Source organism: Schistocerca piceifrons, chromosome X (genome assembly GCF_021461385.2).
Source record: "Schistocerca piceifrons isolate TAMUIC-IGC-003096 chromosome X, iqSchPice1.1, whole genome shotgun sequence".
NCBI lineage: Eukaryota > Metazoa > Arthropoda > Insecta > Orthoptera > Acrididae > Schistocerca > Schistocerca piceifrons.
This window is the reverse complement of record NC_060149.1, coordinates 174833796-174858539: the sequence shown is the minus strand read 5'-3', so window position 1 is coordinate 174858539 and position 24744 is coordinate 174833796. Positions and strand designations below refer to the sequence as shown.

Here is a 24744-nt window from a genome sequence, read left to right as displayed (position 1 = left end):
TGTGAAATTAATGTTTCGAAAACTATTCTCATTATTTTATGTATGTACTCATGTCATAATTCCACTGATGTATATGTTTATTTCTATTCTTTTGTAAAGCCTGTACTACAAATGTTATCTGTATTATTATGTTTTTAATGATGTATTTTGTACCTTTGTAATTGTATTCTTATGTTATAAAATTGTAATTGTCACCAGTTCATGACATTATTAACTTGTTAGTTACATTTCACTGCACACGTTTCTGTTGGTCATAGTATGTGGACAATATATGAGAAGTAGGGACTGTTAGTGTTTGCACGTGTGTTGGTAATTCAGCAAGGGACTGGATAACAGCATTGCTGGTTCTAAGGACAATTAAAAGAAAAACTTTCTGAGTGCACAAGTGGTGGTTTATGGACTTGCTATATTCTCTGCAAGAATCTTCGATGGTGATTGTGCACCTGCACAGTCGCAACGGATGGCTGCTGGCCGTCTCTACCAGGACTACAGTGGGTCTGCACCTCTGGTGGCCCACCAATACCATTATCTCTACAAGGACTACAGTGGGTCTGCATCTATGATGACCTACCAACGCCATTATTTCTACAAGGACTGCAGTGGGTCTGCACCTCTGGTGGCCCACCAATACCACAATCTCTACCAGGACTCCAGTGGGTCTGCTCTGTGATGACCTACCTAACAATATTCTTCAAAACGTCGAATGAACTCTGCTGTGGGTTTGCTCTGTTGTGGCCCATTACCTGTCAGCATGTCAAGAGTCAGCACTGTCTTTCCGTTGGAAGGACAACACTACTTCTTCAAGACTGCATGGAAATCCACTACTTCTGTGTGCATTGTCTTTTACTGCTCAGACTTTGAGAAAAGAAACGGCAGTTTCACTGTGATGAATGATCAAGCCTGTCTTTATAGACTGTGAGAAAATTTTAGCTTTTGACCAACATTGTATCAATAAGTGTGTGCATTTTATATCTTTGTTACTGTAATTGTGAAAAATTTTTGTCAAATCTGTATTGGCCAGTGCCCAACACCATTTGTAAAAATTTTTTGTGGGGAGCATGGGGGCTATGTAAGTAGGCTGTTTATGTTTTCTGTATGTAAGTAGGCTGTTTATGTTTTCTCTATGTAAGTAGGCTGTTTATGTTTTCTTATTGGCAACGTTACGTAGCGCTCAATATAAAAATCACTGGCTGTGCTGTGTGCAGTCTGTGGCTAGTTTGCATTGTTGTCTGCCATTGTAGTGTTGGGCAGCGGCAGCTGGCTGTGAACAGCGCGTAACGTTGCGCAGTTGGAGGTGAGCCGCCAGCAGTGGTGGATGTGGGGAGAGAGATGGCGGAGGTTTGCAGTTTGTCATGAACTGATATATATATATTATGATTTGTGATGATATTAAGGTAAATACATTGTTTGCTCTCTATTAATATCTTTCATTTGCTAACTACCCCTATCAGTAGTTAGTGCCTTCAGTAGTTTGAATCTTTTATTTAGCTGGCAGTAGTGGCGCTCGCTGTATTGCAGTAGCTTGAGCAGCGAAGATTTTTGTGAGGTAAGTGATTTGTGAAAGGTATAGTTTAATGTTTGTCAGGGCCATTCTTTAGTAGGGAGTTTTGAAAGTCAGATTGCGTTGCGCTAAAAATATTGTGTGTCAGTTTAAGGACAGTCATGTATAATTGTTCAAAGGGGACGTTTCAAGCTGTCACAGTACACTGAGGTGAAAAAGAAAGTCATGAGATAGCGATATTACAGATCTACATCTACATCTATATCATACTCCACAAGCAACCTAATGGTGTGTGGCGGAGGATACTTTCGATACCACTATCTGATCCCTCCAACCCTGTTCACTCGCGGATAGTGCGTGGGAAGAATGATTGTCGGTAAGCCTCTGTATTTGCTCTAATTTCTCAAATTTTCTCCTCGTGGTCAATACGCGAACTATATGTGGGGGGAAGTAATATGTTGTCCGACTCCTCCTGAGAAGTGTTATCCAGAAATTTCAATAGTAAATCTCTCCGTGATGCACAACGCCTCTCTTGTAACGTCTGCCAGTGGAGTTTGTCTAGTATCTCGGTAACGCCAGCTAAACGATCCCGTGGCGAAACGCATTGCTCTTCGTTGGATCTCCTCTATCAGTCCTACCTTATATGGATCCCAGATAGATGAACAATACTCAGGAATCGGGCGAACAAGCGCCTTATAAGCCACAGATGGCGGTAGTATCACTTACTCAATGTATATAAGAAGGCAGTGCATTGACGAAGGTGTTATTTGTACTCAGGTGATTCATGTGAAAAGGTCTCCGACGTGATTATGGACGCACAACTGGAATTAACAGAACTGGAACACGGAATAGTAGCTCGAGCTAGGCACATGTGACATTCCATTTTGGAAATCGTTAAGGAATTCAATATTCCGAGATCTGCAATGTGAAGAGTGTGCCGATAATGCTAAAGTTCGGTTGTTAGCTCTCACCACGGACAACGCAGTGGCCGACAGCCATCACCTAAAGACCGGGAGCAGCGACTTTTGCGTAGTTGAGGACAGTACGGCGAAATTTGGCGTTAATGGGCTATGGCAGTAGACGAACGACGCGAGTGTCTTTGCTAACAGCTCGACATCGTCTGTAGCGCCTCTCCTGGGCTTGGGACCATATCGGTTGAACGCTAGATTATATGCAATTAACACATCTTGAAATGTAGTAACTGATGCCTTTTTTATGCACGAGAAACGTTTCTGAGAAAACCCTTCATCTTTAAGTGGTATATTATGATCACTTCACTTATGTGCCCCTCTGCCATCCAACCTAGATGCAAATTCTGAAGAAACAAACTAATGGATTTGTTTATAAACAATTTTTCTGCTACCGGTCCCACGTTTCGGGAAATGATTCCCAATTTCAAGGGCGTTACCTGTGAATCATTTACCAAGCGAATCGTGTAAAACATAAATAAAAGAAAATCGTGACTGGTAGCAGAAAATTATTCATAAAAAAATTCATTATTTTCACAGTCCGCCCGGGTTCCCGGGTTCGATTCCCGGCGGGGTCAGGGATTTTCTCTGCCTCGTGATGACTGGGTGTTGTGTGCTGTCCTTAGGTTAGTTAGGTTTAAGTAGTTCTAAGTTCTAGGGGACTGATGACCGTAGATGTTAAGTCCCATAGTGGTCAGAGCCATTTGAACCATTTTTTCACAGTCGCAGGCTTTCACAAACCATTTCTAATGAACCGGATCAGAAACAAACTAATTGAACCTATTTATTTATACAGAGAAGTTTACGAAGTACTGGGAGAGACTAGTTGTACGAAACATCTGGTAGGTAGCGTTATTTGAGCGTCTGCAATGGCAGGAGAACTGCGTATACAAAACTTACAGGTTTTCTTACATAAGAAGGCACAAATGTTTATATACAAATCAAGCTGTTCTTGTATACCACCAGGAGCTGGAATTTTGTCCCCTAGATGCAATATTAACAAGAAAGACTAACTCAACACTGACTGATCACTAAAAAGAATTTATGGCGAATAGGCTGATAACTGAATGACATTGCTCGTTAAAAATAATTGCATCAGATTAGATACATGTCTCTAAGTATCTCGTCGTGTCCAACACAGTAACCAGAGGAAGATTTGTCTGTTACAGACAACCTAAAGTAGAGAGTGTGAAGACTCGCGTCATCGTGCAATATTATCATCATCGTCATTATCAGCACGATCAGTTTTCTGATTTCTGATCGGGATCTTGTTCATTTTTTTCTATTGATCTCCTTCTCCTTCGCGTAATGTATTTACATAGATTAACGGGATGGCTCAGGATCTGAGTTATCGACCATTCTTGCCTTCTCTTCCCCTCCCCGTATCCTGCTAAAAAAACCTATTAAAAAAATTTCCTCGACGCTTCATCTGTACATGCCGAAACCAGTTTCTTTTACTCCGCTTAAATGCATGCAGCAAATGCCTTTCTTTTCTCACTCCTCGCAGCACATATTCGTTTGTCACTCAATGTACCCATTCTCCGTCAGGTCTACATTTCAGTATTAGTTGTAAGTAGGCTGTTTATGTTTTCTCTATGTAAGTAGGCTGTTTATGTTTTCTCTATGTAAGTAGGCTGTTTATGTTTTCTCTATGTAAGTAGGCTGTTTAGGTTTTTTATTGGTAACGCCACCTCTGTATGACAATCACTGGCTGTGCTGTGGGCAGTCTGTGTCTGCTTTGCATTGTTGTAATACTCGCCATTGTAGTGTTAGGCAGCTGGCTGTGAACAGCGCGTAGCGTTGCGCAGTTGGAGGTGAGCCGCCAGCAGTGGTGGATGTGGGGAGAGAGATGGCGGAGGTTTGCAATTTGTCATGAACTGATATATATATTATGACTTGTGATGATATCAAGGTAAATACATTGTTCGTTCTCTATTAATATCTTTCATTTGCTAACTATCCCTATCAGTAGTTAGTGCCTTCCATAGTTTGAATCTTTTATTTAGCTGGCAGTAGTGGCGCTTGCTGTATTGCAGTAGCTTGAGCAGCGAAGATTTTTGTGAGGTAAGTGATTTGTGAAAGGTATAGTTAAATGTTAGTCAGGGCCATTGTTTTGTAGGGAATTTCGAAAGTCAGATTGCGTTGCCCTAAAAATATTGTATGTCAGGTTAAGGTCAGTCGTGTATAAATTGTTCAAAGGGTACGTTTCATATGTCGACCATTAGCCTAGGATACCTCACTGGAATCTTCTGATTTTTCTTGTAGTTTGTGTATTTAGTGTAGCTTTTGTTTATTGCTAGCGCGTAATTGTAGAGAGAATCTCCTTTGTAGTTGTAGCCTTTCATTGTTGTACAGTAAAACAGTTGTGGCATGCATATAGATTTGCACCAAGTATTTCGCAGCTGTAATTAACTAGATATTATTTTCAGTGTTATGTTAATGTGTTCTCTTATTTTTGCTCTTCAAATTGTGTTTTTCTGTGTTGTCGTGTGAAATACTGTGACAATAATGGCGTGTGAAAAACGTAATACTAGGCTCCAAAGTAAACTGAGAAATGACAGTGAAAATGAGAGCAGTGTGTTAGCGCCACCGAGTAATGAATTAACTGATGTTCAAAGTAGTAATTTGGTAATTGTGCATAGGGAAATGGAGCGGGCGGCAAACAATGGCGTGGACAGTGAAACAATTAGTGAAGAGGGAAGCATTATCGATCGATCGGTCGGCAACAGCTCGCCTCAGGAATCCGAAATGACAGGACACAATTTCGCAAATACTGTAGATTCAGGTTTTGGGTCATCACCGTTTTCTCAAATAAGTCAAGACACATTTTCTGCTTGTCAAAATGTGAATGTTGTCGGTGCAAATGCACTGCCGAAAAGCGTAGAGAAACAGATTCCAGACACTAATACATTATTATTGCAATTAATGCAACAAATGGAACAAAATCAGAGACAAACACAGCAACAGTTAGACACAGTGGAACAAAATCTCAAAAAGTTAGACACAATGGAACAAAATCTTCAGAAGTTAGACACCACACTTGAACAAACACGTGAAGATTTAACTAGTGAGTTACATAACATTGAATCGAAATGTCAAAAAGTCTGTAATGACGTAAAATCACAAATTTGTGAGCATTTCCAACCTATTTTTTCGCGGCATGAAAATGCATTACAGAAAACATAAACAGCCTACTTACATAGAGAAAACATAAACAGCCTACTTACATAGAGAAAACATAAACAGCCTACTTACATAGTCAACGGCTTTCCGGCTTCCATTCTCATGTTCAAAGTTACGACGAGGTACAGTAGAACGCTCCAGACAAAATACTCCAATTTTTTCTTAATCCCATTCCCAAAACGTTGCAGAAAATCCTCATCTTCCTAGGGAATGCCAATTTTGCCTTTGTTACTCTCGATTTAATGTCTGCACTGCGCCTCTAATTGCTTTCGATTCTATTTCATACGTAATCTCACCGGACAGTATACTAGTCACCCCGTTAAGAGAACACACTGTTTTCTTCGAAACGCGAGGATTGACCGCGCGGTTTGATGCGCCATGTCACGGATTGCGCGGCCCCTCCCGCCAGAGTTTCGAGTCCTCCCTCGGGCTTGGGTGTGTGCGTTGTTCTTAGCATAAGTTAGTTTAAGTAGTGTGTAAGTCTAGGGACCGATGACCTCAAGAGTTTGGTCCCTTAGGAATTCACACACATTTAATTTTTCTAATGAAGTTGACTGATTTATTGTTGATTTGATTTGTTGACGCAGCAGTCGCAGGCATGTAACATGGCATAAGGGAAGTGGTAGTAAAAACATAGTAAAGAACAGTGGCTGGACAACAATGTCATTCCTTGGTTTCATACCTGGCAGGAATTGCTGATTTCGGTGAATGCTGATCAATCTCAACGAGTTTCTGAGACAACACTGCGAAGGGTACTGGATGCAATGGACTTTTGGAATCAGGTACCAAGCAAAAGGTCATTCCTAGCAGCCCGTCTTCAGTGGGCCAAACAAGACAGAAATTGTACAGTCGCTGACTGGAGACATTTACTGTGTTCCGATGAGGGGCCTCTTTTTAAATTATGCCTCTTTTTAAATTATGTAAGGCGTGCACCGTCGCCGCAGTAAGGCGTGTGGGCTCTGTAGTTCCAGCCAGAGGTGATTTGAAAATTAAATAAACTCAGCAAGACCAAGAGTTCGGCTTGCTGAGGTTATGTTTGAAACTGCTATCTCAGTATTTACAGCCTCTGATGATGTCTACAGCATTAGGAGACGAAACGTTAACCACAGAAATATGCCTTGTATTACAGGCTAATGACCATGAAACAAAGTTCACAAAGGAAGCATATTCCTTATTACATCACACGTGTTCTCTCATTGTTTCGGGTCTAAGTGTTACACAACGTGCAGCGAGTTTTGAGTTAATATGGTCTGACTTCTTGGAATCGTGGAGAGAGACAGCCAAATGGACAGCCTCTCGGTACCTGAAGATGTGAAGAGTTCCGTTACTGATGACTATGTTATCGCGAAAAGAATCTCAAGTACATATGGTCAAATGGGACAAACACTGTGCGCAGTAGCACATATCGGCAGAAAATCCACATCATTTGATCGAATCATGTCCATATCAGAGTCGTTTGTTTAGAAAGAGACGTTCCACAGCTATCATATCTGCAAGAGATATCAATAAATCGGTAATTTCTAGGGATTAGACTTAAAGCCCATATGTGTGCTGAAACGATAAGAATCGTATGGATGGTATGACTCTTTATACAATACTATCTCTAGTGGGTCCTAATCCTAGTAGACATAAGACTTATGCCTCATATAAAGGAGCAATATGAGGTAACGCACTAGTGTGATATAAGGGCGAATTGCAGAAACCGATCGATAGTACATTACTTTCTCAAACTGGATTTTGTCTGCTCTTATCAAGCAGGAGGAAAAAAACTGCTGCAGTGACAATACAAAGTTTTATTACAACCGGAAAACTGTCTGATCAGGTTGAAACTAAAATAATTTGTTTTAAATAACAGTTATACGATATATTATTTGCAATAAATGAAACGAAACAAGCCATCCTCATTACGTGTAGCCTGCAGCCGTCATTCGGAAGTATTTATTATGTTTCCTCTTATTCGTTAACGGAGAGTGGGGACGTGAGAATTTTTTGATTTTCTCTCCCCCCTTCTCTCTGTATCTCCCCAAAGAGACGTAAAGCGGTAATCGCGTTAAATTTTTTGTGCTATATTAGGTGGAGAGAGAAAAACGTTTTTAGAGACATTCATTTTGGTGTAAACACACTGAAACCACTCCACAAGGTATATAAATACTAAGAGAATTTGAGAGATTGAGAGAATAAGTACAAAAGTAGACTAACATAATGTTTCTTTAGTAACAATGTGAACGTCTTACGAAAATGGCATATGCAGTACCTGCCAAAGAATGTACGACCAATATATAAAACAACTCGTTGCTTCAAATGCGCAGAAATGATAGTAACGTAACAGAAACTGATAAGATTACCGCATTAGTTTATGATTGCAATATATCCAGTGACTTTAATATAAACAGTGCCACAGAGAGAAGATTCTTTGCTCGTACACTAGGCGTCCGTGCGCGAATAAGCGTAATTCGTGTTTATGTTATTTTTATTTACGCGTCAAATTCCGTAGGCCCAAATCGAGGAGCAAAACTCCAAGGTCATGAAACGTGTCAGTACATGAAATTACAACATAAAAGTAATAACAGACAAAAATAAAATGTTTATGAACCCAAAGAAAGTCAATCCATAAGTTTAAGTAAATACAATCAACAATACAACAAGAATCAGCTTCGTTTTTCAAGGAATTCCTCGACAGAATAGAAGGAGTGTCTCATGAGGAAACTCTTCAGTTTCGATTTGAAATCGCGTGGATTACTGCTAAGATTTTTGAATTCTAGTGGTAGCTTATTGAAAATGGATTCAGCAGTATACTGCACACGTTTCCGCACAAGAGTTAAGGAAGTCCGATCCAAATGCAGGTTTGATTTCTGCCGAGTATTAACTGAGTGAAAGCTACTTATTCTTGGGAATAAGCTAAAATTTTTAACAAGAAATGATATTAAGGAATATATATCTTGAGAGACTAGTGTCAAAATACCCAGACTCGTGAACAGGGGTCGACAAGAGATTCGTGAACTTACACCACTTATTACCCGAACCGCCTGTTTCTGAGCCAAAAATATTCTTTTAGAAGAGTTACACAAAATATAATACGATACGACATCAGCGACTGAAAAAAAAGCAAAGTAGAATAATTTTCGTCGATACGATCACTCACTTCAGATACCGATCTATTAGTAAAAACTGCAGCATTAAGTCTTTGGACAAGATCCTGAAAGTCGGCTTTCCACGACAGTTTACTATCTATCTGAACACCTAGAAATTTGAACCGTTCAGTTTCATTAACCATGACATAATAAAGTTCCTTCCGTCATGATTGGTGGAATTCAATCTTTTTATGTTCTACACACAATTTAGTTGTGTATAAGACATAAAACAGTAGAATGTTACCAATTATTATTGTTTAAATATAACAACCGCTACCTCACATACTTAAAATGGGTAATATTCCTGCCTCGGGCATGGATGTGTGTGATGTCCTTAGGTTAGTTAGGTTTAAGTAGTTCTAAGTTCTAGGTGACTGATGACCTCAGAAGTTAAGTCCCATAGTGCTCAGAGCCATTTTTTTGGGGGTAATATTAATTAACATTCATTCATTCGTTTCCCGTCATATCAGTCCCACCAGATTTTAAAAGCGAATGCTCTACGAAAAAACAAATACACACCGGTTTGCGAATTTTGAAATATATGGGAGCACGTTTTCGGGAGGAAAGTGCCGGTTAAACACTTTGCAGCCCATTGACAGCTGGTAATTAAAAAAAAAGCTCAAACAGAAGACGAAGAGGACCGTTGTTCCCAAACGATTGCACAGTATACGTTTAACATTTCTGTTCTCCGTATTATTGGGAAACATCATTCGCAGTTATGTGCGTTCTCTGTTAACTTTATTTACGCACAACCAGTAGTTAAAGAAAAGCGAATACTTTAAATAGACATAAGAAACCCAATGTTACTGAAACACTATTTTCTCATGTTTATTTCAGTATATTAATAAAAAATGATTGCCTTTCTAGTTTAAACAACAAGGCCTGATACGAAAAGCTAGCCAGTTACGCATATAATCTACTGAACAGTCTGCTGAAACCAGATTAATCTGTTCCAGTGCGGCGAGTCAGAAAGAGGAAGATACATATTGTTTCTGAAACTTAAAGACACGTTTGAAATTAAAGCCAAGCTAGCCATAGGCTTAGTAAGAGCATATTCACGTTACGTTTAACGAAGGATGTAGCTTTACCGTGAATTAGAAGAATCGTGTGAGACGCATGAATGTAGTGTCACGTGAGAGACATAGTAGCGTGAACCTCCGTGAATGTTTTAGTGTGAAGTCTCAAATGGTTCAAATGGCTCTGACCACTATGGGACTTAACATCTGAGGTCATCAGTCCGCTAGAACTTATAACTACTTAAACCTAACTAACCTAAGGACATCACAAACATCCATGCCCGAGGCAGGATTCGAACCTGCGACCGGACTGAAGCGCCTAGAACCGCTTCGCCACCGCGGCCAGCAGTGTGAAGTCTGGTTGGCGGCGGGACGGAGGACATGCTGAGATATCGGTCGCAACTTCGATGAAGGAGCCATGCTGTCGTTCGTCAGAAGTTACTGATAGAAAATATGAAGAAATAATAGGATCGCCATAACGCATTTAAACTTAGATCTTCATAAGTAAATCCACTGTCTTACGAAGGCATCGCGTAACAGCCGCCGTCCTGACCTAATTAGCAAATACTCGGCTGATACATAATGTCAACTCGTGCGTTGGAAATTATTACGAAATGACACAGAAAAATGTACTCTTTATATAAAGTGAATTTATAGGTTCGAGGTTTTGTTAGTGAACTAATGTAATTTTAATGAGTTTGTCTAGGTTTCCCAACACGCTAAGGTCTCGCTGTTGCTCCACGGCTCAGAAAGCTGCTGTCTCTTAACAATGCCGTGCAACAGTAAACGTCTACATGGTATGTTTCTCAGCAGCGGTATGCACAGAGAAGACAGGCAGAAATGTACAGACCTGCTAACGTCCATGGCGAGCTGCGAGCCGTCCTCTGTCCGGTGTTTGCCTGCACTGCCAGCGGCGAAAGATAAGTCCGCCGACACGTGACCTTGTGCTGCTGCTCCTACTCTGATATATCGATGAAGGATCGCAATTTCATCACGATGATGATATCTCGAGTGGCGAACTTGGTGCGTTACCAAGAAATGCTGAGCTGGCACTCGTCTCAAGTACTGATATACTCATTCTTTGCAGGTTCTCTCACTAATTACGCCCACTATTCTCGTGCAACAGAATCTAGCGACAATTTTCGGGTCTGATTCGAAGACGTTGGAACACTAACTAAGGTTTAACTGCGGGAGTCAATTTTTAATAAAACATCAGATAGTGCTGACGGGACGCGAACTCTTATCTGAGTCTCTAGCCGGCAAATCAGTGTAAACTGAGTGGCAGAGGAGATGTTATACTGCAACACGCATTCGGGTTTATTGCAGTATTCAAAATTTCAGCTAAAGCAAGTTTTGAGAACGGACCACAGAGTTTCGTTTTACTGTTCTCTATTTTCTTCTCCGTGTCATAGAAATATTTTTTCCTATTGACAGGCTTAACACATGTCCAAAACTTAGGAAAAAGCGAACTGTAGACGATCAAGACACAAAAGATTATTTTCGAAGCGCAATGTAGTTAAACAAGTTAATTCAATTCGTGAATCCTCTGAACAATTACTAGTAGTAACTTCCCCATTTAGACCCTAGACACATGTATAAATTTGAACATGAGACTACAGATTAGAAGAGAACACTGTTTTGTAGAAACTGGTAGGCGTATAATGCTATCAGAGTGTCCTAAACGTGGCGATTTGGACTCTCCATATCAAGACGATATAGACAAGATTCAGTTATAAACATAGGAGCTTTGCAAACTTTTCAGAAGGTTTACACACGTCGTGGTGAACAGTTAAACTTTAGCAACGTGTACAAAGACCTACTCAAGGCTCACGGACGGATACTTTTCGACTGCACACTTCTTGACTAATGTATTAAGTTTTCAATAAATGCTCAAGAATAATAAAGTTTCTCAAGTTAAACGGAATTATAAGAACCCTAGTGATGCCATAACTATGTGAAGAGACAGAAGAAACAGGTAATTATATGCGCCCAGCAGCATTATATGTTCAAAATGGTTCAAATGGTGGTGGTGGTGGTGGTTGTTGGGATGTTTAAGGGGGACTAAACAGCGAAGGTCATCAGTCCCCCGGTTCAAATGGCTCTGAGCACTATGGGACTTAACTTCTGAGGTCATCAGTCCCCTAGAACTTAGAACTACTTAAACCTAACTAACCTAAGGACATCACACACATCCATGCCCGAGGCAGGATTCGAACCTGCGACCGTAGCGGTCGCGCGATTCCAGATTGCAGCGTCTAGAACCGCTCGGCCACCCCGGCTGGCAGCATTATATGTGGCGGCAGTAGAAGTACCCTTCGCAGCAAACCGTAGGGTGGCTTCCTGGGATAGATGCAGATGTAGAAAATGTCTCCCATTTTCTGTGGGAATTACAGAGTTTGTAGGTAAAAGTAAACATTGCTATTTCAGCAATACCCAGGCTCTCAAGGCACTCCTCTGCAACTAATGACTTGTTAAGCACAAAATGCCACATTTTCATCTTGAATTTTAACTACTAGAGAATGAGAACGTAAGTTGGGACCTTCAGTCCACGTCTAAAACTTAACCACTCTTCAGTTGCCACGCCAGAGAAAGGAGTATCAGAGTACCAATCGATTTTATAACTTGTTTACTCATAGTAAGTACTGAAGCAATGTTATGCAACATTTCGTATGGTCAAGCACAAAACAGGACTGAGTGGGACGACGTGTAATGGTGACGCGGCAACTTTTAGAACAAACTTGCGGAGAAATTCTTCCGCCGAGACGAAAGCATGGCACCAAAAGACTGAACACGAGGAAAAGAGACAGTACAGAGGCAGGCAATAAATAGTGAATGGCTTAAAATTTTATTTTAAAGAGTGTTTCTCCAGGGTGATAATTATTGAACTACATGAAAAAAAACGTAAATTAGTTACAGACTTACTTTATACAATACAATATGTAAACGTCACTTCAGATTTAGGTTATGACGTGTTCGACATGCCTGCCATCATTGGCGATGATATGGCGCAGACGAATAGCGAAATTCTGTATGACCCACTGAAGTGTCGGAACAACGATGCTGTCTATGACCTCCTGAATGGCTGTTCTCAGATCAGCAGTGGTTTTGGGATAATTGCTGTACACCTTGTCTTTAATACAGCCCCATAAAAAGGAGTCGCATGTGTTCAGAGCCGGAGAATATGGCGGCCAATCGAGGCCCATACCAGTGGCCTCTGGGTATCCCAGAGCCAGAATGCGGTCCCCGAAGTGCTTCTTCACGATATCAAACACTCTCCTGCTTCGATGGAGTAGAGCTCCGTGTTGCCTGAACCACATCATGTTTGAGTAATGGGGATGAAATAATCTTTCAAAATCTTCACGTACTCTTCGGTAGCCTAGTCACCGTGCCATCAAGGAATATCGGACCGATTATTCCGTGACTGGACATTGCACACCACACAGTCACCCGTTCAGGGTGAAGAGACATCTCGATCGCGAAATGCGGATTCTCAGTTCCCAATATGCGCCAGTTTGGCTTATTGACGAACCCATCCAAATGAAAGAACCAAACCATGCATGCGCATACTAATTCCCATCATGCCCTGCAGCCAACGTACAGTTTCAACGTCCTCACGGAAACCGTTCAGAAGTTATGAAGCTTTTGTTTCCTCTAGTTCAATAATTGTCACGCTGTATCTGACACATGGCTACAAATGATCTATCGCTTCTTCCACGGAAGAGGCAGATGAATAATTAAAAGGCGACAGAGTAAGACGTACGAGAAAATTTCGCCAGAGGACAAGACGAGCTTAGAGGCCCGGCATTCTTGCTGGGTAGTGGCCGTATAGCGCCTCTGGCCGTCCGTTCGCGCTATGTTTGATACGACGCGGCTACGCTAATAAATCGAGTTAACCGTAAAAGATAGCAAACAGTCAGCTGGCTTTTATCGTTAGTGGGTCTCAGTGTTCTTGATTTGCAATTGGAAGAGTGTTCAAGTAATCCGGCAGTTCAGAACTGCATACAAGTCCCGCGTGAGAGGACCAAAAAAAGAATCGTGTATATTGTATCAAAGTAAGCTCATGTTAGCAAGAGTGATCACGTTCGATGACACTACGAACAGTGTGATATGTTCCATGACTTTAGTGACGCTGCTTAGGAGTGTGTTAGAAATCGGGAACGACTCCATAGTCACTGCTGATTGCGACGACTTTCTTGTTCTGGTGCCGGGCATAACGTACAGATATATAAAAGACCATTATAAATAACTCGTGACAACAGCGTCCAAGTAATGTTAGAGGCATAACATAATCAACTCCTTCCTGCCCAGTGAAATGAATGTAAATGTGTTATGTTAAAAGGAAGCGCTCCTCGACGGTATCCCCGTGTTAACGATGGGATAGGGAGGTGAAACGGGGTGTCAGTCAGCTGATCTTCAAAGCAACACTGCAGCTCAAGGCCAGTGCTCGCATTTGAATCTAGAATCGTCGCTGTTCTCCACTGTTTAGGCACTAGCAGGTTTGTTCCCTTGATACATTACAGCCTATGGATTCAAAACTGTACTGTTTAGTAACCTCATCTACGCTATATACACAAGGAAATATTACGCAGCTGGTTTCTCATTTAGAAATAGCACTTAAGGGCTCGAAACTCTCTGATTTTATCTTCATGGTCTTTTCGCGAAATCTCCTCAAGAGAAAGCAATGTACACTGAAGCGCCAAAGAAACTGGTATAGGCATGCGTATTCAAATACAAAAAATGGCTCAAATGGCTCTGAGCACTATGGAACTTAACTTCTGAGGTCAACAGTCCCCTAGAACTTAGAACTACTTTAACCTAACTAACCTAAGGATATCACACACATCCATGCCCGAGGCAGGATTCGAACCTGCGACCGTAGCGGTCGGTTCCAGACTGTAGCGCCTAGAACCGCTCGGCCACTCCGGCCGGCCATTCAAATACAGAGATTGCTACAATAGCAGGTTATAAAGGTTTAAGTGACTTTGAACGTGATGATATAGTCGGCGCACGAGTGATGAGGCACAGCATCTCCGAGGTAGCGATGAAGTGGTGAAGTGGTGAAATTACCATTTCACGAGTGTACCTTGAATATCAGGAATCCGGTAAAACATCAGATCTCCGAAATCGCTGCGGGTGGAAAAAAAGTCCTGCAAGAACGGGACCAACGACGACAAATTTCTGCAGATTTCGGTGCTGGGCCATCAACAAGTGTCAGCGTGCGAACCATTCAACGAAACATCATCGACACGTGCTTTCGGAGCCGAAGGCCCACACGTGTACTCTTGATGACTGCACGACACTAAGCTTTACGCCTCGCCTGAGCACGTCAACATTGGACTGTTTACGACTGTAAATAAGTTGCCTGGTAGGACGAGTCTCGTTTAAAATTGTATCGAGCGGATGGACGTGTGCGGGTATCGAGACAACCTCATGAATCCATGGACCCTACATGCAGCTGGTGGAGGCTTTGTTATGGTGTGGGGCGTGTGCAGTTGGAGTGATATGGGACCCCTGATAAGTCTAGATACGACTATGATAGGTGACACGTATGTAAGCATCCTGTGTGATCACCTACATCCTTTCATGTCCGCTGTGCATTCCGACGGACTTCTGCAATTCCAGCAGAACAATGCGACACCCCACACGTCCAGAATTTCTACAGAATGGCTCTAGGGACACTCTTCTGAGCTTAATCACTTACGCTGGACACCAAACTTCCCAGACATGAACATTATTGAGCATATCTGGTATGCCGTGCAACGTGCTGTTCATAAGAAATATCCACCCCTTCTAACTATTACGGACTTATGGTGAGCCCTGCAGGATTCATAGTGTCAATTCCCTCTAGCACTACTTCAGACATTAGTTGAGTCCATTCCACGTCACTTTGCGGCCTTCTGCGTACTCGGTTGGGGTGGGGGGGGGGGCGGCTATACGATATTTGGCAGGTGTACCAGTTTCTTTGGCTCTTCAGTGTATTTGAGGATTCATCTAGGAACGTACTCTTTTTGACATAAAACCTTACCGAATGCCGGCCGCCGTGGAGTCAAAGTCCGCGGCGATCGCGACATGGGACAAATAAACTGGCCACGCTGATAATACTCTTAAGTGGGACTATCAGCGCAATCTGGCTACAGTGTAGGCTGCAGCAGCTCCTGGAGGAAGTCTTGTCTTCTGCTCGAGGCGTTACGCTACGTGTACCGCCATCGTCTAGCGATAAACAGCGCGTCGTTCATATGGTTCAAATGGCTCTGAGCACTATGGGACTTAACATCTTTGGTCATCAGTCCCCTAGAACTTAGAACTACTTAAACCTAACTAACCTAAGGACACCACAGAACACCCAGTCATCACGAGGCAGAGAAAATCCCTGACCCCGCCGGGAATCGAACCCGGGAACCCGGGCCTGGGAAGCGAGAACTCTACCGCACGACCACGGGCTGCGGACAAACAGCGCGTCGTATGAATGCAATGTCTCGCAGTCGATGGCGCTCGTTTCCTAAGTTTCTATAGCGCCTTTCGCTTGAATACTGAAGTCCTTAGTGTAATGTACCGCAGATACAATGCATTTCACTTTCTGATACACTGGTAATAACATTTCTGTCCAATAACATTTTTGCGAAAGACTTCTTGCCAGACTGTCTGCCACTGAATGCCGGCTACGTCAGATCTGTCTTGTGCCCACTTGCTCGCATTCGGCAGTGGCTGCCGCGGCGCATCTGCGCTTCCTCAAACTTTGTCCAAAGCGTCAGCTACTGCTCATCGCTTTCGAGAACATGAAATGCTCTACTGTTACCGAGTGAGACTCCACAAAATAATTCTACTATTTGCATTTCACACTTCATAGCAACGGAGACAAACGACTCGTTTCTATATCTTGTGTATTGTATTACATTAATAAGTAAGACATGAGTATTGTAAATAGGCTGTTTAGGTTTTTATGTTGGTAACGCCACGTAGTGCTCTGTACGAAAATCGCTGACTGCGCTGTGTGCAGTCTGTGGCTGATTGGACTCATTGTTGGAGTATTTGCTTGTGTAGTGTTGGGCAGATGTATGTGAACAGCGCGTAGCGTTGGGCAGTTGGAGGTGAGCCGCCAGCAGTGGTGAATGTGGGGAGAGAGATGCCAGAGTTTTGAGAGCGGACGATCTGGACGAGTGTCCGTCAGAAAAAGGAAATTTGTTAGACTGGATGTCATAAATTGATACATATATTATGACTTTTGAACACTATTAAGGTAAATACATTGTTTGTTCTCTATCAAAATCTTTCATTTGCTAACTATGCCTATCAGTAGTTAGTGCCTTCAGTAGTTAGAATCTTTTATTTAGTTGGCAGTATTGGCGCTCGCTGTATTGCAGTAGTTCGACTAACGAAGATTTTTGTGAGGTAAGTGATTCATGAAAGGAATAGGTTATTGTTAATCAGGCTCATTCTTTTGTAGGGATTATTGAAATTCAGATTGCGTTGCGCTAAAAAATATTGTGCGTCAGTTTAGTGATGATCAGAATAAGTAAAGAGAGAACTGTCTGAGTACGTTCAGTTTTGCTCAGCTGTTTGAAAACCAAATAACGTAGAAGTTTTACAGCACAGTCATTCTTAGTTTTTGAAGGGGAAGTTTCAGTATTTCTCAGAATTACCTTTATATAGATATGAAGGTAGTATCTGTTGCCGAAAGAACAGATACTATTGATGTCCATGAGGCTTCTTTAGAATGAAATGATAATTAAATCGACACCCTAGTTGCAAACATGCGTTGATGTACATCATTGGGGACATGTTGAAAATGTGTGCTCCGACCAGAACTCGAACCCGGGATCTCCTGCTTAGATGGCAGACGCTCTATCCATCTGAGCCACCGAAGGCACAGAGGATGGTGCGCCTGCAGGGACTTATCCCATGCACGATCCCGGTGAAACCCACATTCCCAACATGTCCACACCACTACATTCGTAGCGTGCCTAATAGATGTTTGCCCATCACACTCATTACTCGTGGCAGATTAATCTACCAAGTCCCGTACGAGTTGGGGCATAGAGTGTGCGTTCGCATAAGAAGGTCAATGGCCGGGTAGCCACATTTTAAATATATATATGAAGGTAGTATCTGTTCCTGAAAGAACAGATATCTTTGATGACCGTGCAGCTTCTCTAGATTGAAACGATAATTAAAGTCCCTGCAGTCTAGCTCCAAATACCATTCCGCGTTCAAAATCTGTTAATTCACGTCTTGCGGCCATACTCACGCCGGAAACCTTTTAACATGGATCATCTCAGTCCAAATGACAGCTCCACCAATGCACTGCCCTTTTACAGCTTGTGAACACGATACTGCCACCATCTGTATATGTGCATATTACTATCCCACGACTTTGGTCACGTCCGTGTATCACGTTTCTTTCCCTTTTAGAAGCGATTCTTCATGCAATTATGCGTCAGCAATAGCAACACAGGCACACTGCACATTTTGAAGTCCGTGTATGAATACATGGAGAACTTAAAGCTGATCGAAAGAGATACGTAAGGTGTTCCAATAGATTTTAACCCACAAAATTGCCCATTTTTGAAACTGCCCAGTGCGGAAGGAAGTTGCTAACGTTGGTGAGCCGGCCGGGGGGGCCCGTGCGGTTCTAGGCGCTTCAGTCTGGAACCGTGCGACCGCTATGGTCGCAGGTTCGAATCCTCCCTTCGGCATGGATGTGTGTGATGTCCTTAGGTTAGTTAGGTTTAAATAGTTCTAAGTTCTAGGGGACTGATGATCTCAGAAGTTAAGTCCCATAGTGCTCAGAGCCACTTGAACCATATGGCTGACGGTCGAGTCGAAGTTCTTCAGAGATGGTTGTGTAATTAATATGCTTGGTATTCACAGAGCAGACATCTATGTCCATTAACACAGTTAACTGAGTTGAGCTTGTTAGAAGACTTAATGCGTAAAGGTTTTCTTCAGATCTTGTTAAGGAATTTCTTCTAGCAATTTACTGCTGCATTCAGTACAACGGAAAATAATAATCTATGGTGTACTGGTGCGCGCCGCTATTAAAAGTGAGAACCTACGCCGTCCTTGCATCATAAGACAGATCTGGGACAACAGACCTAACGAGACGCTGCTGTGAGCAGGTCTCTCTCATCGCAACATTGGTTACTTAGCCTCATAACGCAATGTTAAAGACAAGAACAGTTGTTACTTACGTGAAACACCGCATTACTGGTGTCCAAAAATTAAGTCCTGTGTCTCAGTGTCTCATCTTACATGAGGATTATGTAATATAAGTCACTGAAATTGAAAGGGAGTTCCACGTGAATTTAGAGGAACGATTCTGGAACACATGCAAAAGTAAGTGCACTGTCGTAAGATTGCCAATTATTTGCAACGATGCTGCCTGTTCTTAGCTGCGCCAGGGACAGTTATATAGCGAAATGTCTGTCGTGCTCGTCTTATACGGGCGCTCAGAGGGTTGGCACTACCGCCTTTGGTTTTTATGCAGCGTTGTCTGCTGATACTTGCTGACATTGCGTATTCTGTGTAGCAAAATATCCAACATTCCATTCTTACGGATTAACTGATCATGTGCATCGGTATCAAATAGGAATAGGAAAACTCTTGCGAGTGAACGAATAACAATAATAAAAGTAACAATAACAAACAAATAATGAAAGAAGATTAGAGCGTTACATAAGAAAGCTGATAAATAAAAATTAAAGTAAATAAAAATAGACTGATGTTCAGTTGGCGCAATGCAAATGTCTTCGTAGCATTTTGTTACTGAATGTCGTTCCCGCTATTTCCAGATAAAAAAAGAAAAAAACTGAAGTGGTGCACATCGATAGTCTCAGCGAGATCAGCAACTAACCCTGTCTTAGATCACGAGATGAGTACGGCGCCACGGAGCAAACATGACACTGATTCGTTAAGCTCTCTACCATTGCTCTTGTTGTATTTAATGCAAACAGTTCACAACATGAACCACAAAACCAATTGAAGTTTAAGTGTGGTTACTTTCCTAGGGACGAAGAATTAAATTTACGATATCGACCTCATTTGTATGAAAGCAAAGTATTACGAAAATTTAGCAGGATAGCTCAGCACCAGTTTCAAATGTGAGTGAATGATCACGAGGTGCCAAACATTGTCAGAAATTTTGCCAAGTCTCAACTGCTCTAGCAATATGGAGAACATTATGGACACCACGCAACGTCCTCACCGCTGTCCACAACGTGCTCCAGTCAACCTTTTGTCGATCTGCACTACCAAATGCGGATCTAACGGATAGCTTCAAACCGATAGTAGGTTACACCATTGCGAAATACAAATGAGTTACACACTTATCCCGTTCGGCTTGCGACGAAAATTTATTTTTTAAAAAAAGTATACAAAATGACGTAGTCCAAAATGTTAATAAACAGTAAGATACCGAGCACTGTTGATCTCAAATGGACCGTATCTGCGTCCAGTCTAGTGCTATACCCAACTATAACATCAGGAATACCACCAAAATCTGAAGGTGTTACGGATACTACACTAATACATCAATGCCACAGGGTACTAAATAAAATTGTGGATTCGCAATGAAAAATTGAACGTATGCCTACTTAAGTAAAAACAACACAGGCAAATATGAAGTTGTGCACTTTCATCCGTTTTCACCCCTGGATCTACTATGTTGTTGCTGTGGTCTTCAGTCCGATGACTGGTTTGATGCAGCTCTCCAAGCTTCTCTATCCTGTGCAAGCCTATTCATCTCCAAATAACTACTGAAAGCTACACCCTTCTGAATATGCCTACTGCATTCATCTCTTCGTCTCCCTCTATGACTGTTACCACGCAAATTTCCCTCCAATACTAGACTGGTCATCCCCTGTTGTCTCAGAATGTGTCCTCTCAATCGATCACTTCTTTTAGTCAAGTTGTACCACAAATTTCCGTTCTCCCAAATTCTGTTCCACCCCTCTTCATTAGGTATGCGATCTACCCATCTAATCTTCAGCATTCTTCTGTAGCACCACATTTCAAAAGCTTCTATTCACTTCTTGTCTAAACTGTTTATCGTTCATATTTCACTTCCATACAAATACTTCCAGAAAATACCTCCTAACATTTAAATGAATATTGGTTGTTAACAAATTTCTTTTCTTCAGGAGCGCTTTTCTTGCCGTTGCGAGTCTACATTTTATATCCTCTCTACTTCTGCCATTTTGCTGCCCAAATAGCTTAACTCATCTGCTACTTTAAGTGTCTCGTTTCCTAATCTAACTCCCTCAGCATCACCTGATTTAATCCGACTACATTCCGTTATTCCTCTTTCAAGACATCATCCATTCTGTTCGGCTGCTCTTCCAAGTCTTTTGCTGTCTCTGACAGAATTACAATGTGATCGGCAAACTTAAAATTTTCATTTGTTCTCCCTGGTCTCTAATTCCTACTTCAAATTGTTCTTGGTTTCCTTCACTGCTTTCTCAGTGTACGAATTGACTAACACTAGAAATAGGCTACAATCCTATCTGACTCCCTGCTCAACCACTGTTTCCCTTTCATGCCCCTCGTCTCCTATAACTGCCATCTTGTTTCTGTCCAAGTCGTAAACAGCCTTTCGATCTCTATATTTTACCCCTCCTATCTTTAGAATCTCAAGGACTGTATTCCAGTCAACATCGTCAAAAGTTTTTCTCTAAGTCTACAAATGCTATAAACGTAGGTTTGTCTTTCCTTAACCTATCTTATAAGCGAAATCGTAGGCCAGTATTGCCTCGCGTGTTCCTACCGCCGGCCGGAGTTGTCGAGCGGTTCTAGGCGCTTCAGCCTGGAACCGCACGACCGCTACGGTCGCAGGTTCGAATCCTGCCTCGGGCATGGATGTGTGTGATGTCCTTAAGTTAGTTAGGTTTAAGTAGTCCTAAGTTCTAGGGGACTGATGTCGTCATAAGTTAAGTCCCATAGTGCTCAGAGCCACTTGTTCCTACCATTTCTCTGGAATCCAAACTGATCTTCAAAAAAATGGTTCAAATGGCTCTGAGCACTATGGGACTTAACTGCTGAGGTCATCAGTCCCATAGAACTTATAACTGCTTAAACCTAACTAACCTAAGGACATCACACACATCCATGCCCGAGGCAGGATTCGAACCTGCGACCGTAGCGGTCGCGCGGTTCCAGACTGTAGCGCCTAGAACCGCTCGGCACTGCGGCCGGCCCAAACTGATCTTCCCCAATGGCGGCTTCTACAAGATTTTTCATTCTTCCGTAAAGAATAAGTGTTAGATTCTTTTCAGACATGGCTTATTAAACTGTTGGTTCGGTAATATTCACACCTTCCATCACTTCTTTCTTTGGAATATGAATTATCATATTCTTCTTAAAGTCTGAGAATATTTCACCTGTCTCATACATCTTACACGCCAGATGCAAGAGTTTTGTCATGGCTGGCTCTCCCAGGGCTATCATTAGTTATGTATATCTACATCTACAAGGATACTCTGCAAATCACATTTAAGTGCCTGGCAGGGGGTTCATCGAACCACCTTCACAATTCTCTATTATTCCAATCTCGTATAGCGCGCGGGAAGAATGAACACCTATATCTTTCTGTACGAGCTCTGATTTCCCTTATTTTATCTTGGTGATCGTTCCTCCCTATGTAAGTCGGTGTCAACAAAATATTTTCGCATTCGGAGGAGAAAGTTGGTGATTGGAATTTCGTGAGAAAATTCCCGTCGCAACGAAATACGCCTTTCCTTTAATGATGCCCATTCCAAATCCTGTATCATTTCTGTGAGACTCTCTCCCATATTTCGATATTTCACGATAATACAAAACGTGCTGCCTTTCTTTTAACTTTTTCTATGTACTCCGACAGTCCTATCTGGTAAAGATCCCACACCGCGCAGCAGTATTCTAAAAGAGGACGGACAAGCGTCGTGTAGGCAGTCTCCTTAGTACGTCTGTTACATTTTCTAAGTGTCTTTAGTTAACCTTCCTCACAACATTTTCTATGTGTTTCTTCCAATTTAAGTTGTTCGTAATTGTAATTCCTAGGTATTTAGTTGAGTTTACGGCCTTTATATTTGACTGATTTCTCGTGTAACTGAAGTTTAACGAGTGCCTTTTAGCACTCATGTGGATGACCTCACACTTTTCGTTATTTAAGGTCAACTGCCACTTTTCGCACCGTTCCGATATTTCTTCTAAATCGTTTTGCTGAATCGTAATATTGTCTACTCCCAGGGACTGGTTTCGACATAGGTCTGACAGTGCTCCGTCAATTTCTTATCGGAGTATCATGTCTCCCATCTCATCTTCATCTGCGTCCCCTTCCCTTTTTATAATATTGCCTACAAGTATATCTCCCTCGTACAGACCCTCTATGTACTCCCTCCACCTGTCATCTTACTCTTCTTTGCTGAGGACTAGTTTTCCATCTTGAGGTCTTGATATTCAATCAGCTAATCTCTTTTCTCCAAAGGCCTCTTTAATTTTCCTGTACGGGGATATCTATCTTTCCAAAAATGATATATGCTTCTACATCCTTATATCTGTCCTCTAGTCATTCCTGCTTACCCATTTTGCGCTTCTTGTCGATCTCATTCTTTAGACGTTTGTATTCCCTTTCGTCTGCTTCATTTGCTGCATTTCATATTCTCTCCTTTCATCAGTTAAATTCGGTATCTCCTGTATTATCCAAGGATTTCGACTAGGCCTTGTCTTTTTACTTATTTTTATATTTTCTCCTTCCATCAATTAAATTCAGTGTCTCCCGTGTTATTCAAGGATTTCTATTAGGCTTTGTCTTTTTACTTATTTGATCCTCCTGTCGTCGAACTTCACTAACTTCTACTGTATATAGCTTTAATCTATTTGTTTCCCTTTTTAAATTTTCTAACCTACCTGACCAATCAAAGTATCTAAAGCTTCATGCTCCAGTCCGTACATCTCCTGATGACGACATCCTCCTGAGTAGTACCGTACTGGAGGTCCGAATGGAGGACTACTTTACCTCAGGAATATTTTACCCAAGAGGATCCCATCATCATTTATTCCTACAGTAGAGCTGCATGCCCTTGGGAAAAATTACTGCTGTAGTTTCCCCTTGGTTTCAGCCGTTCGCAGTACCAACAGAGCAAGGCCGTTTTGGTTGATGTTACAAGGCCAGATCAGTCAATCATCTAGACAACTGCCCCTGCAACTACCAAAAAGGCTGATACCCTTTTCAGGAAGCACATGCTTGTCTGGCCTCTCAACAGATAACAGTCCGTTGTGGTTGCACCTACTGTTCGGCTATCTCAGACACTCAAGCCTCCCCACAAAAGACAAGCTCCATGGTTCATGGTGAGGGGGGAGAGAGAAATCTACCATAGGTAATGAATACTAAAACGCTTGTTCACTACTTCCGTGATTGATCCCATCCTATCTGATACCTAGATGAAGAACAAAATATAAAAATATAAACAGACACGACTCATATAGAAAATATGTGCCATGAAGGCTATCGGTATCATTCAGTGCAGAACACTCTTCGTCCGACCACTTGCGGCCATTTGCCTAATGCGACAAGCGAAAAGAGGAAGAGCTAGGCTAGAGGATGCTACTTTGATAGTGTGCGGCAAATGGGAAATGGACTGAGGGGCTAGGCGTACTTGCGTAGTCCGTGCGGTTGCGTCTAGCCATTGTACCAAGGTGGCGTTGATGGTTAACGCTTGTGACTAGTAAACAGGAGAGACGGGTTCGTCTCCTGTCCTTAGTACAGATTTTCATTGGTCGCAGATGAATTCTTTCGCTGCTCCAATACGGCAGAGATCGGAATTTCTCCTTTCCAATAATACATTTTCGTGTCACTGACAGTTGATTCGAATCTATTCAGAGACTTTCTCGTGCTTTCTTCGGTGGTGATGTAATTTGGTTTTCGCGAAGCAGATGGCGATGGTACTTCTGCGAGCTTGCCAGAAGACATATGA

General features: G+C 42.0%; 1 protein-coding gene across 1 annotated transcript in view; it reads right to left on the bottom strand.

Annotated features, from left to right (window-relative positions):
* Window positions 1-10698, bottom strand: part of LOC124721795 (facilitated trehalose transporter Tret1-like) — a 198277-nt gene extending 187579 nt beyond the window's left edge. The window contains exon 1 of the mRNA XM_047246917.1: window positions 10650-10698. Within this exon, the coding sequence (XP_047102873.1) occupies window positions 10650-10663 (14 nt within the window). The 5' untranslated portion in view covers window positions 10664-10698. The remainder of the gene's footprint in view (window positions 1-10649) is intronic.
* Between the last annotated feature and the right edge of the window lie 14046 nt (window positions 10699-24744).